Source organism: Grus americana, chromosome 1, assembly GCF_028858705.1.
Source record: "Grus americana isolate bGruAme1 chromosome 1, bGruAme1.mat, whole genome shotgun sequence".
In the NCBI taxonomy this organism is placed as follows: Eukaryota; Metazoa; Chordata; class Aves; order Gruiformes; family Gruidae; genus Grus; species Grus americana.
Window position 1 is genome coordinate 107,853,924 of NC_072852.1, and position 15,456 is coordinate 107,869,379.

The 15,456-nt window shown below is 39.1% G+C and overlaps 1 protein-coding gene across 17 annotated transcripts in view; it reads right to left on the minus strand.

Annotated features, from left to right (window-relative positions):
- ROBO2 (roundabout guidance receptor 2) overlaps positions 1-15,456 on the minus strand; it is a 485,452-nt gene that overhangs the window by 123,301 nt on the left and 346,695 nt on the right. For 16 of the 17 annotated variants that reach the window (XM_054847356.1, XM_054847298.1, XM_054847318.1 and 13 more), the window contains exons 6-7: positions 4,641-4,768; positions 1,297-1,308 (exon numbers count right to left, since the gene is read on the minus strand). In XM_054847356.1, coding sequence (XP_054703331.1) covers positions 1,297-1,308; positions 4,641-4,768 — 140 coding nt within the window. The remainder of the gene's footprint in view (positions 1-1,296; positions 1,309-4,640; positions 4,769-15,456) is intronic. The other variant, XM_054847439.1, reaches the window with a different exon arrangement.

Here is a 15,456-nt window from a genome sequence, read left to right on the forward strand (position 1 = left end):
GAGACCGGGGGTAAAAGCTTGCTATCGAAATCCCAAATGGAGAACAGTGAATTTCCATTCTGCACAGGGAATCTACCGGGTATGGATAAGCCATGCCGTGACTGCGGAGGTACTTGGCTCGGCTCTACATATGCTAGTTCAAGCAAGCTAATAAGCATGGGATCACCTTAGTTCTGGAAACAGAGGCCTAACCTGCATTTTATCTTGAAATTATTCCAACCTCTCTTCCTACAGCTCGTAACAGTGAAGAGCTGAGACAAGGTCAAACTCACAAACTTTAGTCAAATGCATATGTAACATAAATTTTGACTATGTAAAGGCAGACCAAACCCCTCAGCAACCTCCATAAACACCCGTACATACTTTTCACACTAATCCAAAAAATCAAAGTAACCATATTATTATTCTAAAAGATACATCTAAACACAAACTACAAAAATCAGAGGAGCAGTGCAACTGGTTAAATTATTTAGAAAATCCATATAGGCACAGAGTAAACATCCGTGAATGAAAATGCAATAATATGTTCAGGATATTTCTGAATACCAAAAGTGAATTTCAGCTACTGACAGTTGCAATTTTTCCATTATACTCAGTTATTTTTATAAATTTTCAGAAGTAATTTCAAAAGTATAGGAAGGAATCAATTTTTCAGTGTGGGAATTCAGAGTCCAGAGGTTGTCTTCCTCTGGACTTGCTATTCAGAACAGTCTGCATCCTATACAGTGCATTCCAAAATGCACTCCAAGATGACCCAAGGGCAAAAATCAATGATGAACTTTCTTAACAAGCACGGAAATCTACTCCATCCCCTCTTCAATTTCAGGACTACTTAATTTCCAAACTCTTTGAAAGATACAAGAAAGACAGGACATGCAAAGCCTGTGCTTTTACTGCTATGCAATAAAAGCATAATGAGCTGATCGTTTAGGGCCTGATAGAAGCTCACCGAAGTCAATACAATCTTTTCTGTTGATTTCAATGGCTTTTATACCAGGCCCTTAAATAGACTGTTAAAAACGTCTGAATGAGTGATTTTGGCTCAGTATCACCACGCCCACCCTGTTTCGCTGATTGGTATTTGTTGGTGATTTGGCAAATGCGTTTATACATGACACGGCAGAAAGTACAAAGTTCAGAAATAGCACTTTGTCAGTCAAAATCACTTGCCTGGTGTTAGACAGTTAAAACTATTAAGCACTGGCTGCTAATTTCAGCCCGTTAAATGCTGTTGCAAATGAAAGATGAAGCATTGCATGAAGCCATGCTAAAATGGATAGAAGGATGGTTACTTACCAACGGGGCGAGCTGTTGACATTACAATGGTGTAGTGAGAACATAAAAAAGAAATTAAAAAAAGAAAAGAATATCTGTCAGAATGCATGACGTGTAATGTTACCTTCCACTATGGATACTACCATGATTTCTAACCCCTCAAATGACAGCCTAAGTAAAATGTTTACTGTTGTTACTGTTTAGTCACGTGCCACTATTATCACATTTACTTGAGCATAGCATCTGAACAAGCTGACTGGAACCATTCTCTGAGAAACATTTTTATTATCTTCGCATGCCATCATCAAGTATCATTGTTAATGCCTGATAAAAGAAAAATTGCATTGCATTAGCACAAAACTTTTAGATCCCAATGAACACATCAATTTAAGCCGCAGCCTGCCAAATGTCAAGCCAGTAGATGCAAGGAGTTTGCTTTCTGAGTCAAACACCAATTGAATTTTAAGCATGGCCAGTCAGTACTGCAGTAAGGGCTACAGAAAGCCCAGGACAGTTTTTCTCATTCAATAACAGGCATGAAAGCTTAGAGCACACTGCTTTTTCCTCACTGACAGTGCTGATGAAAATATAACAAGTAGGCTGAAATGGCCACAGGGATTTCAACCCAGAACCTCCCAAATTACTGCTTAGATAACTTCTACTTCCTAAAAAAAATTGCTGCTGAATGATCGACGGGTTAATACTCTTTCAGGTTGATATCAAGATTGAAAGCTGCTGTTGCAACAAGTGATTTCTTGATTATAGCAACAGCCCTTCATTATACTTGTGCTGGGGAAGAGGGCTGTCAGTCCCTCTGTTATTAAAATATAGAAATCCCCTTTCATAAGAGCTGAGAAGTTGGACATAAAATTGACTCCAGGTTGCATCTGGGTAGGTGAAACTTCCCTTATTTTAGCAGCAGTAGTTGCACATTTCTGAGCAACAGCATATTTTTTTAATATTTTTTTCTTTCTTCTTTTTAAGAAGTTAACCAGTTCTATATATTTACGTGCAGGCTAGGGTCAAATGTAAAATATGCAGATTCAGAGTTAACACAGCATGGAAGGACGTTCTTAGTTCTCAATCTGCCTATGGCTTTATCCTTACTTTGGCATACCCATTTCATTTAATCCTTTCAAACCTGCTGCTCTTTCTCATCCATCATCTATTTGAAGACTTTCTGACTTCTAGTATTACGGACATATTTCTTCTTCTGCAGAGAGATAAGGAATAAGAGTGATGTGCACCTTTCCAAGAGAGGGCATGAAGGCTGAGCCACAGAATTAAAATTCTGTTATTTTTTGTGACAGCGTACTGCAAACTCCCTGGCTGCATCCTCGTCCCCTGCTTGGAGAAGATGGAGCCATGAATGAGGGAGCTAAGGATAATGCTGCTGTTGTCAGGTTTGCAGCTGTAACTGCACAACACCTGCAAGGACCAAGGCACCCTTTATAAGGGTGAATTTTGAAGTGCTATGTGGTTTTGATCCGCTACATGATGAGTGGTTATGGTAAACTTAGTTTCAGACAAAACTAGCAAAAGTTTAAGAATTCAGAATTGAGGCTTCCTTAATTAAAACGACCATTGTTCATTGTCCCTTTAAAGTCAATGGGTGTGCGCCCAGTCCTTTGTTTTCAGAAAATTCAGAGTAATAACCTTCACCATTGAATTTCTTGGCTTTTCTCATTTTCTGTCATATCCTGAACATTTAATATGCTTATAGTATCGTGGCTTCCTTTGTGTTGGATAAACACTATGAATTTGACTATAAATGACAGACCCAGGGGGGAAAAATATCCAAGATAATGAAAACCTGCTTTTACTGTAGGAAAATCGATTAAATTATATATTTCCTTGGGTTTTTTTCACCTTAATTTCATCAGGTTCAAGCTTCAGTGATTTCAAAGGATTTTTTGCTTGGTTCTGGCTATTGTTTATATCACAAGTCTGGGTAGCAAATTTGAAAGGCTTGCCCAGTAATGTATAGAGTGGACATAGTTCTACGAGTGTTTAAAAGCTATCGAATTGGTTGCCAGATTTATTGGATACCATGATTCTGCCTGTGACAAAGGAACAGAGTGAGAGTATTTCTGGGAGTTCGCTGTAGTGACTATTTTTCACACGTTACAAAACAGAAGAATAATCGCATACACAAGCATGTAGCAGGTAAATCTATTTCTTCAGCTTAAAATGGGAAGAGCTGCATTATCACTTATTGTCTGAAGTGAACACTGAGGTAATATTTCAGTAGATGGATTATCACAATACTCTCTTTTCTTTGTTATATACTAACATCTCCCCCCCACTACAAAGCCACTCGGTGCTTTTTTTTCCCTTTGAATTCAGCAAATTAAACTGAACTGTGTCCATGCATTAAATGGATGGAAATGGAAGCTGGCCTCTTGGGTCAGTTGACCCCGGTTCTAATAAAGCAATCCATTGAGACTTTGAACATTTGATTTAATGTGTATGAAAAGAGAAGAACAGATAAAGCTAAAAATGTTTTTATTAACCTTTCACAGCTCTACTGAAAACCGTCAGCATGCACCACTAAACTGTGAAATAGTGTCTGCATGATATCCATTGTGCCAAATTGCTGCTTATCTTTTGGAATGAAGTAATAACTATTATATTCTATTTACTCATAGGGAAATATTAGCCTAAAAACTTTTTCTCTCCCCATAATCTTTAGCATGTCTATATCTACTGTCATAAAAGACATTTTGGCAACTCATTATTCTACCGGTCTCAAAACCTCCTTACCACATCAAACAGCAGCACATAAACACTGAGTGGATACTCGAGACCAAGAATATTTTAGGAGAGAATATGTTAGTCTTTGCCTTGTAATACTTACAAAATTTAATTAGGATTTTCTTTTTCCTTTGGTTGGGGTTTATCTTTCAGATAAAGAGTAATGGTAGAGAGTTTAATTATGGCAGAGCTAATCACATAATAATAATATCTGCATTACGTTTGGCATTAACAAGCATAGTTACTTACTATACTCCTTATACTTATGAGAGAAAGGAATGTGAATAACAGCCTAAACTGATGGCTATTAAAGTTTATGCCCACGGTTATGTAGTGCTTGCTTATGCATATATATGCATCTGTTCTTTAATAAAAAAAACCACTGGAACAGGTCTTTAACTGCAGGGAGATCCTATCCTATTGGAGTCAATTAAAATTTTGCCTGAGATATCAACAGGACCAGGATTTCACTTCTGTTGTAAATCAGTGCAGCACTTGCAATTGCAAAGGGTATGTGAAACTCAAACAATCCAAGTAAGGATGTGGCCCATTTCAGCAGAAAGCATTTTATCCATATAGGACACAGGCCCTCCCTCCATGGGAACACTCACCTCGCACAGTGAGGGTAGCAGAAGCTTCCACTTTTCCAACTCGATTCTCAGCTATGCATGTGTATGTTCCTTCATCTGTGCTCATGGCTTTCTTAATGCGCAAAGTGTAGTCATCTTTGATGTCGTACCTGTGTGACAGAAAAAGAATGAAAACTCTTTCTGTAGACAACAGAAATGAACGAAAACTCTTACCTGGAGTATGCCAGTCTGAATCTATCTTGGAGCCAACTTTGGAAGATAAATTATTATCTAGCATTAGATAATTCCACCAAGCATTAATCTTCATGACATTTTTATTGCACTCTGCATTAGTTAGAAACTTTACATAAAATTAGTATTGCTATGTTCAGTCAGTATTAGGGCTTTATTAATAATATCATTCACTTTGTCCTTGATCTAGAGCAATAAGATAAAATTAAGCTATCAGACATCAGTTATCAATACATGACAGCTCAGGTTTATCATGCCTTTAACTATGTGAGCTATACATTCTACCTTTTGCTGATTTGGAGATTTCCCTTTATATATAGTTTTTCTCTACAGCAGCAACCCCTTAGGGAAATTGTGAGCATGTTGGTAGGATTTGACACTACACAATTACAAACAATAAAAAATATATTTAAGCCCTGGAAGGTGACATTTATTGAAGAGGCACATTAAAGGAGATTTATCAATTTCACAGCAATACTACCAAATGATTCATTAGGGGTGGACAATAACATTTTCTCTTTCTTAAAAGAAATCAGAAACAATTCAATTATGCTTTGACTATTTCTTTATTTCTACTGTTGTAATAATTCTAAAATTATGAGGATGTATAAAACTTGAAATAACACAAAGTACTTCAGCACGTAGTGAACATTCATTCTCAAAGCATTTAGAGTGCTTACATCTAGAAAAATATTTTCAGTTAAATTGTTATTATCCTGCAGAAGTCAAGCTTAAAAAACTATTTTAGGCTCTGATCCAAAGCCCATTAAAGTCAACAGGAGACTTTATCTTGTATGAAATTTCTTTGGCTCCCAAATCAGGAAAACCCTGGTTTTCAGCATGGATATTTTACTCTTGAAATACTCTTTTGTAAGTTATTTTCAACAACATTTCTTCTAGACATAATAAGTCCATGACACCTTAATTACGTTACCTTGAATGTAGAGTTAGCTTCAGATTCCCACTTATCAAGCAGTGAAATAGGAACATGAAACTAAAGAAAGATCGAGACTTCAGGAGATGTGAGTACCCTTTCTCACTGTATACACACTCATGCCATAACTTCAGAACAACTACTTTACCTTCTCTTTGTTATACAGTAAAGACCTTGTAGACTTGCTCTTCAAACATATTGAAATCATATGGAAGAGCACCCTTAAATGTTTTGATGAATAAGAATGTAATGCAATTAGTTACAGGAATGTTCTGAGGCTCTGTGAGTATTTTTAAATGCTTTGGTATTCTGAAACATTAATTTCCGTGTCCATAATATACATTGCTATTCGTTCCTTTCGTATAGATTTGTAGAGAGAGAACTGTGTGTTGACAGACTTTAAAGCATCTTAACTCAAAAGATCCTATATGTTGAAACATTTAAAGCTCACAACATCAATTAGAGCATTATTAGCAATTCCAAGAATAAAGAGAAGTCAAGACATCGTTTCACACTCACCACAATACAATACAGCTTCACTCTATATTCAGTAAGTCCATTCTATTCATTAGCGAAAAATAAATTAAAGACAACCAAATTGAGGCCAACCATTCTGTCAGAGATAAACATAAACACATATAATACCCCTTTTGTTAGGAGTTACACTTAATTATATGCATATGCAGTACCTCAGGTTTAACTAATGAATAACCAATATGCCAAGTAGATGCCATGGCAAACTTCAGAAACTTTTAGGGACATTTGTTTTGCTAGTGTACTACCTTTGGGGGAGGGAAAAAAAGTTATGATGCTGCAGAACTTAATATGCAGTTTCTGGAGCAGTACAGATCTATTGCAACTACATTCAACAGCAATATGCAGTTGAGGTACATTTCTTCCTGACTGCTCACAAATTATGTCATTTTGCATGCTGCGCTGCACTAGTCAATGGCAAATAGAAATCACTGTTTTCCTAAGAGAGAAAAGGCAAATTTTCTCCCTTAAAAATCTCAAGAATATGATAACAGTATCCCACAACGATGGAGCAGTTATTTGTCTTTGGCAACCACAGAGTTGCAGACAAGAGAAAATGCTTATTTTCTTGACATGAGGCCAGCCCTAGGGGACTAAAAATATAAAGTTGTATTCAGCTCCTGTAAGACGAGAAAACTAAGATCAGTTGTAATATAAATATGAGTTGGATATAGGAATCACAGTTATAAAGCCAGGCAACAATTAGCCATTTATTTCACTGCACTTTTTTTTTTTTTTTTTTTTTTTCCGGACAAATAACATCCTTGTGGTTCACTTACTGCTGCCGAGATAAAAACAGACAGGCAGCAGGACTGCATCTGACTGAGTGGCTGCTTGAACTGGGATGCAGGCAGCCTGGGACAGGGCCCTCCAGTCTGCTGTGGGCTGCAGCTGACTCGCCCTTCTTCATCTCACCGATGTGCTGGTGCCGGCATGCCAGCCAGCTGCCTTGGAGGCTTCGGCAGTCTTTATGCTTGCACCTGCCAATCATGCAAATTGTGCAAAGGCTGCTGGGGGAACGAGCCAGCTGCATGGCATGCCAGGACGCAGAGCGAGGGTACAGCCCTCCTCTCCCACTTGGGTCGTGAAACGGAGGGTGGCGTAAACATGTCGCTAGCATGGCCCAGTTATCAATTACTTGAAGGATGGGTCCAGCTCCCCCAGTCTGCTTCTCCAACAAGGCCATACTGGGTTTCTGGACCACCCTGACAGAACGTGCCATCTAGCAATTAGATTCATACATAGATGGACCCATGGGACATTATAACCATCTGCTGTCCTGAAGTACTGATACGCTGCCCCTCAGTCATCTGTTCCACCCACATTGTCCTCAGAAGTCACCACGGTTCAGTGAAGAGCTTTGACAGATGAAGGAGGCAGGAAGGAGAAAGGAAGAAAACTGGCTTTTAGCCTGATCCACAGCACCACAAGGAGCTTGCGTGAGAAAGGGACGTGAAGTAACACGGAGTGAAGCCTGAAAATGTTTTCAGTTTTTCAGGCATCCACTTGCACAGTCTTGAACCGTGTCTTCTCTCCTCTCAGTTCCAGAGCCTCATATCCCCACAGCAAGATGTTTCCCCCTTAGCTTCTGGAGAAGTTCACTCTCATCTGGATTAGTGCCACTGAACACTTAGGAATCGGGATCAGGGTCTCTCTGACTGCTAATACCATTCACAGAGAGAGGTTACCAGACTCCTGGGTTGATGACAGAGTGGCGGAAAACCAGAGCGTACTGGTTAACTTGGTCCTTAACATTGCCAGTGCCTTCAAAACATGTGCAGTGTCAGGAAACACCTTCTGACATATTGCCCAAATATTGCTGACTCCCAGCCAACTAATGCCAACATTCAGCTAAAAACACAGGGCGTCAGACATCAGTTTCACATGTTTATGGCCATCTAATTGATTTTAAGCACTTCTCTTTGTTAAACATTTGGAGGTGCTTAACCTTTCAGTGCAGCTTAGAGTTCAGCCACCAGACTGAGCTGGGAGAGGTCTTTTAAACAGCTAGTCAGCCTGTGCCTAGATATAAACCAGCCACTTTGGGGCACCACGTTACATAATGTCTCTCCTACAAGTAATAGTTAGAGCAAGTCTGTCTTTAATTCACGAGAAGGAAGGGGGGGCGGGGGGGACTGGAAAGGAAGAAAGAAACAGAGAAACAACAAGCAGATGAGAAAACACTGCTGGTGAGGAAATTCTAATAGAAATTGGGTGATTTTGAGTGAAATCTGGCAGTCTCTGGCACATATGAATGCATTCATTGTTGCTAGTTTTGATTAATGACAGTTGTACAATAGTGTGCTGACAGTCACTGCCATACAGACATGGGGTTTTTTTGATATGAAACACTGCTGAAAATGCAACCCAATCAGATTTGGCCCCTGAACAACATGTGCTATCATCACTGTACCGTGAATTGAGATTGATTGGTAACCAGCTGTGACAAAGTGGGAAAAAGAGCCTTGTCTTTTTCAAGAAAAGAAAAGAAGAAAAATAAAAAACTGAATTGTGTCAAAACCATTACCATCTGCTCAACCAAATAACAAATAAAACAAAACACTTTAACTGTTTTTAAGTATCACAAATTAATATACTGAGGTTAGATTCATGCATCAGTTTAAGCATCTAAGAATAATCTTGAATTAAACTGGGTTTGTCACAGTTATCATTTTTTTCCCCACATCCAAATGTCTATCTGTCCATACTCAGCCACCAATCTTCCATGGTTATCAAATAAAAAGAGAGAGAATTTACTGAACTTAGAGAGATTTAGCAATATGGTTTTTTTCCATTTGATATACATTTTACCGAGTGCTTCACAGAACCCCTGGATTTCCAGATTTTTAAAAAAAGTGCATGCGCTATGCACAAAAATATATGCACCTCTTTGTCTTTTGCATGCACAGGTAGCAAAACTGTGCAGCTGGAGTCATTAAATTTCTAGAGATCCAAGTGGATCTAACTGGTATTACAAGGATGCACTTGCTGCAGCTGTGTATTTTAAAGTTGTGACAATGCATTACTGAATTCAACAAATCCAACTCAAAAAGACATATTTCTTGCTAAAGGGAGTTTGCAAAAGAAAAAGACACATCTTAACTGTTGTGAACTGATGCCACTGGCCTCAAAAAATTTACAACCATTTATACTAGGCACTTATTTTCTTCTAAACCATTACTGTAAATAAAGAAATAAATAAAAAAAATAACAGAATCTTTGTACATAGGCTTTGTAGGCTTTCCTTTTTTTTAGAGATGGCACAAAAATTACTTTGGTCTCTTTTCTTTTGCCTGTTTGCCAGGCTATTTTGCAAATCACACACAAAGCTTCAAGATTACTGACGACGTCAATGATTAGGGAGCCCAAATAGAGAGATGCTACTGGCCAAAACCCGAGTAAACAGGAGGTAGTTAAGGAGGCTTAAGCTTCTGTCTCCACTTCTATTTTGTGGCGCTGGCACTTCAGCTCCCAGAATAGTGCCACAGCTTTTCACTGGCTCCTAGACTGTCTGTGCCAGATGGAGGGAGCCAGAGAGAAGCTGCTGTGAGATAGGAAGCATGAGCTAGTTACCTCATTCAGCCTTGCATGATCCAGAAGCAGAATGAAGAGCCTCCATTCCCATCAGTGATGCCGCCACCCCGACTGCCATCTCCCTTACAAGAAATGTTGGGCTTTTTTCACTTCCACCTCATGCATTGATAAGTGGAAGAAGAAAGAAGCACAAACCTATGTGAGAGACAGCTTTCTGAGGGACAGGTAAAGGAGTCTCTGATTTCTTTTTCTCTAGCAAAACCTGAATGAGCAACAGAGAGAGCATTAATTTATACATTTGTGTGCACTGGTGTCACATTACTCTACTGCACTCCTGAAATCAAGGCTGTTTGTTGCTGGGTGGCTCTAAGACATGGCTTACAGCTATGATAAATTGAACTACTAGGGAACTATCCCCAAGGAGCTGACGGTACGGCTGCCACTCACATCTATGTGTCCAGATTCCCATTTATTCATTGGCTACGCCATTCATACCAGAGAAAGGTATAAGGCAATGCAACATTACCTTCAACGTGACATTACTTTGAATTTCTTAGTGCGAGGCATATATGCAAGCAGTCACATAAAATGGTTCATTGGGCTTATTCCAACAAACCAGAAAAAGAGTTAAGTAACAGCTTAGTGCTCCATGATGTTCCTCAGGTGTCAGTATTGGGACCAGCACTGTTTAACATCTTTGTCAGTGACATGGACAGTGGGATTGAGTGCACCCTCAGCAAGTTTGATGACGACACCAAGCTGTGTAGTGCGGTTAACATGCAGGAGGGAAGGGATGCCATCCAGAGGGACCTTGACAGGCTGGAGAGGTGGGCCCATGTGAACCCTGTGAAGTTCAAGAAGGCCAAGTGCAAGGTCCTGCACATGGGTTGGGACAAACCCAAGCACAGCTACAGGCTGGAAGGAGAATGGATTGAGAGCAGCCCTGAGGAGGAGGACTTGGGGGTGTTGGTGGATGAGAGAAGCTCAACATGAGCCAGCAATGCGTGCTGGCAGCCCAGAAAGCCAACCGTGTCCTGGGCTGCTTCAAAAAAATTGTGACCAGCAGGTCAAGGGATTCTCCCCCTCTGCTCTGCTCTCATGACACCCCACCTGGAGTACTGCGTCCAGCTCTGGGGGCCCCACATAAGAAGGACATGGACCTGTTGGAGCGAGTCCAGAGGAGGGCCACGAAGCTGATCGGAGGGCTGGAGCACCTCTCTCATGAAGACAGGCTGAGAAAGTTGGAATTGTTCAGCCTGGAGAAGAGAAGGCTCCGGGGAGATTTTGTTGTAGCCTTCCAGTACCTGAAAGGGGCCCACAAGAAATCTGGAGAGGGACTTTTTACAACAGCATGTAGAGATAGGACAAAGGGTAATGGCCTTAAACTGAAGGAGGGTAGATTTAGATGAGATGTTAGGAAGAAATTCTTTACTATGAGGGTGGTGAGGCACTGGAACAGGCTGCCCCCTCCCTGGCAGTGTTCAAGGCCAGGTTGGATGGGGCTTTGGGCAACCTGGTCTAGTGGAGGGTGTCCCTGCCCATGGCAGGGGGGTTGGAACTAGATGATCTTTAAGGTCCCTTCCAACCCAAACCATTCTACGATTCTAAAATTCTATGATTCTATGAACACAGGTTACTATTCACCATTTTGATTTTCTTAAAATATACTGACAGCAGGTTCTGCTTTAGTCCAAAATCTTTTATGGGTTGTTATCAGGAGATTATTTGTAATTTTTTATGGTGGATGCTTTCAATTGCAATAACATAAAACACAAATTCACACTGCACTGTTCCTTAAACCGAGGCTTTCGATAAAATGGCCTAAATCTCATAAAAGCTGTATCTAACAGTTACAGTCGTTGGACCAAAATTTTAAAACCATACCTATGTCCAAGGAAATGGTGTTTTCCAGCTTCTCTGGAAGCATTACAGTATACAGTACTACTTTTACATACAAACATACATATGCAAATACACATAACTAGTGCCTCGCAAAAACAGTAGCCATGTGCTCAGAGGAGACCCAAGAAAGAAAAATGAGACTGCTTTTTTATTTGCATTGAAATAATTTGGAAACACACGGAAGTTAAGAACAAATCCTATGTTTGGGAATCAGTGACTCGGTAAACTCTATCTAAAGTGATGCAGGCTCCATTTTTTACCTCTACATCTCTGTTTGCACTGAGAAGTACTCATAAGGAATTACCACATGATAATTACCCAAAATGGGCTTCTGATTTGATTTTAGTTCCAGACAGAGCTCCACATTTCAAAAACTGGAACGTCGGTGGAAGTATGAGCTAAGAGACCATGTAATGACTTGGCATGGAGACCTATCCTCCTGTCACCAGAAGTAGTCCTTTCCCTCACAGATGAGACACATTTGTCAGGCACTTGGAGAGATCTATATTATTAATGCCCATGTCATAAATTCATCAGAAAAGCACCCTTGATTCTTAGGGTTATCTGCTCAGCACATGCCACTGAAATTAATTTTAAGGAAACAGAAAATACTGATTTTGTCCATTTTGGTTTTTAAGAAATTGAAATGATACTGCAAGAACTGGAACACAATAAGAAGATCTGAGCCCAGACTGGCATCTTGCACTCCCTAAATATGGCTTGATGCATTTTTTTTTTTTTTTAACATGAGCACATAGATTACAAGTAGTTTGAAATAAACAGAATTTGTGTTGGCCTGTCTATTATTATTTGCCTTAAGCATGATGAATGATTATGATAAACTTGTTAAAGAACTAACTGAAATATTTTCTAATCTGTATTTTGAATCAGTAACCAACCTTGAAGAGGTAATTAAAGATGAAGTCATGTTAATGTTTTAATGGAAGCGCTTCTACATTACAGTTGAGCCAGAAGTCATATTATTAAAAAGTACATTTTGCTAATGTTAAGTAATTCTCAACATAGGACTTACAAATAGGAACTGGAAAGTAGTTCTTAGGGTTAAAACTTTAACCTTGCAGTATTTTCACTGACAGTTTTTGTTTGTTTGTTTTTAACTGAGATGACAACTTTTGCACCCCATGCAGAGATGAAATGTGTTAAAGCAGAAGAAATCCCTGCAGACCAGTCATTCCAGTAGTGCCTACGATGTGGTCAGATCTGTTGAATCTTACTCCCATTTGAATGTAACTACCAGCTTCCCTCTCCCTGCTCTCCTGAGGGTTTTACTGAAAAACTGCATAGTTAACTATATTTTTTCATTCTATAATTTTAATAGTTAATAAACTGATAATAATGAGCTTAAACTGTTTGATATCCTTATACTTTTCAAGAAAGGAGGCTACCTCAATATTCTGAAACTTATAAATACAATGTATAAACTATGTAATTACTAAGTTTTTACTTAGTATATTCTGCTTTTCTGATACTAAGGAAAGATTTGAGCAATAGAATGGGTATTTTGAGTGAAATTCTACATTAAGTTTTCTTAGGTCTCCTTCCTGCAAGACCATTTATTTACTGCAGTCTTCCGTGAGTGGAAAATTCAGAGAAATTAATGTTTGAGGCTACTACTACTGGCATTAAATTTTGTTTCAGAACTCTGCTAGTGACTTCATTAATTCTCTGAAATGTAACAATTTTAGGATGTTAAATAAGAGAAAATAAAAACCAAACAGTTCTCTCGTGACAATCCTATTTCAAGTGCACTGCCAGTGATCACTTCGTAGATCACCAATGGTTCACATAGCACAAAGAGAAAACATGTAGGCAGGACTGCTAGTTGACACAATTCCTTTATGGTTGCTGTCCGTGGAGTTGTAAAGCTATTTTCCCAACCTTGACCCTTATGTAAGCAACTGGAGACTGTTTTCATGCATCCACAAACAGACTGCCTGAAACAATAGCTCTTCTTCAGCTCTGTGGTGAGAACTGACACTTAACATGAAGCCAATTTAAATGTCAATGTTATTAACCGTTTCTCTGCTGATCAGTCTAGCAGAGCCACACATCTAACACTTTTGCTCACAGCATTTAATATTTCATACAAATTGAATGGCAGATAACTACTGGGTTAGACTATAGACCTCTGGGGTGACTGTGGGATGATGTGTTTACAGGACATTATTCAGTGCCGTGCCTTCAGGGATTTTAAATGTCAAAAAATACTCTAATTTACACTTTCACTTGGCCATGTATTCCTCAGAACACTGTAAGGAATGTTTTTCAACTTGCAGAACAGGAAGGGATCGCTGACAGGCAAAATATCAATCAGAGAAGAAGGATTCTTAACCAAAAGAACTAACAGCAGGGGGTACCCCATCAGCACTGGGGTACAACATCTTGATGCTATATGAACAAAAATAAACCAACCCCTGCCTCCCTTTTACCCCTCATCACCTCTCCATCTCAAAATGATACCTCTGGCTTTGCAGGAGGAGTTTTCTCAAATGATGCAACACAACAGCTAAAAAAATGCTTACATTGCACTCCACTGAAATCTGCCTGTGTTCAGTTAGGCTACATGGACTCTCTGCAAGTTGCACTGCAGCTTGCTCTGTGCCAGCCGTGTGCTGTATTAAACCCAAGATAACAACATCCTCTGCAAAGCACCTCTTCTCCCTCCAGATGTATGTAAGAATACAAATAGCATATTAAACCTCTTCCTTTCACTGTCTCCTTTTGACAAGCTGTTAAGAACATCCAATCTTCTCCCCTATGCTCCTCATAAAGGGACTTAATCTCTCCTTGATGCTTTAGCTTAGGAAACAAAAGATGGGCATGCAAATCATACTGGATCTAACCAGAGGTGATAAATAGTACACGTGATACAGCTAATATGAAAAACATCCTTTTTCCCTGACCCTTTATTTAAAACCATTAATTGTTATTAATTGCAACACAAATTTGCTGATGTAACCAAAGATTATATCCATTACACTACTAAAACACATTCTTTAATTAATTTTCAATACATATTAGACTGCATTTTGTTACAATCTGCACAGAGATTAACTCGACCAAAGCACACAGCGCTGTAGTGTTATTAACTCATATTTCATTGAAAGGTCATTCTCCCCTTGGTTGTATCTAGAGGAGGCTGCAGTTAAATATCTCACTATCCCATCCACAGAATATAAATAGAACTATGTAGCACTGTGTTTATTCTTAAAAAATACTGTCTCTGTGGCTTACAGGGCCTTATTCTGTGATCACAGAGAAATGTAAATGCAGGACATCTCTGGCTATCATCAGGCCCTTTCTGGATCTCCTCTTAAAAAATCTAACTTTTCTGAGTTTATTGGGATAAGGTTTGCTGTCAGTTGCATTTAAATCCATTTGCACCTGGAAGACACTGAAAACACACATGTATCACAAGTGTGACAGACAGTATTTATGCTCGGACTATGCGTACGCAATTACTTTTCAGGCACAAAGAGGCCAAACGTAGCAAGACTAACATCTACACAGACTTTTGTTGCTGGAGCAAACATATATCTTAGAACAAGTTAAGTCTAAACTCTCACCTGCAGTTACAGTTAAACCTCAGTCTGTCACAGCAGTTAATCAAAATAAATATAAAATCTGTGGTTCTCAGCAAATAATGACAATTAAATATATTTTAATTTAAATATATGTGTA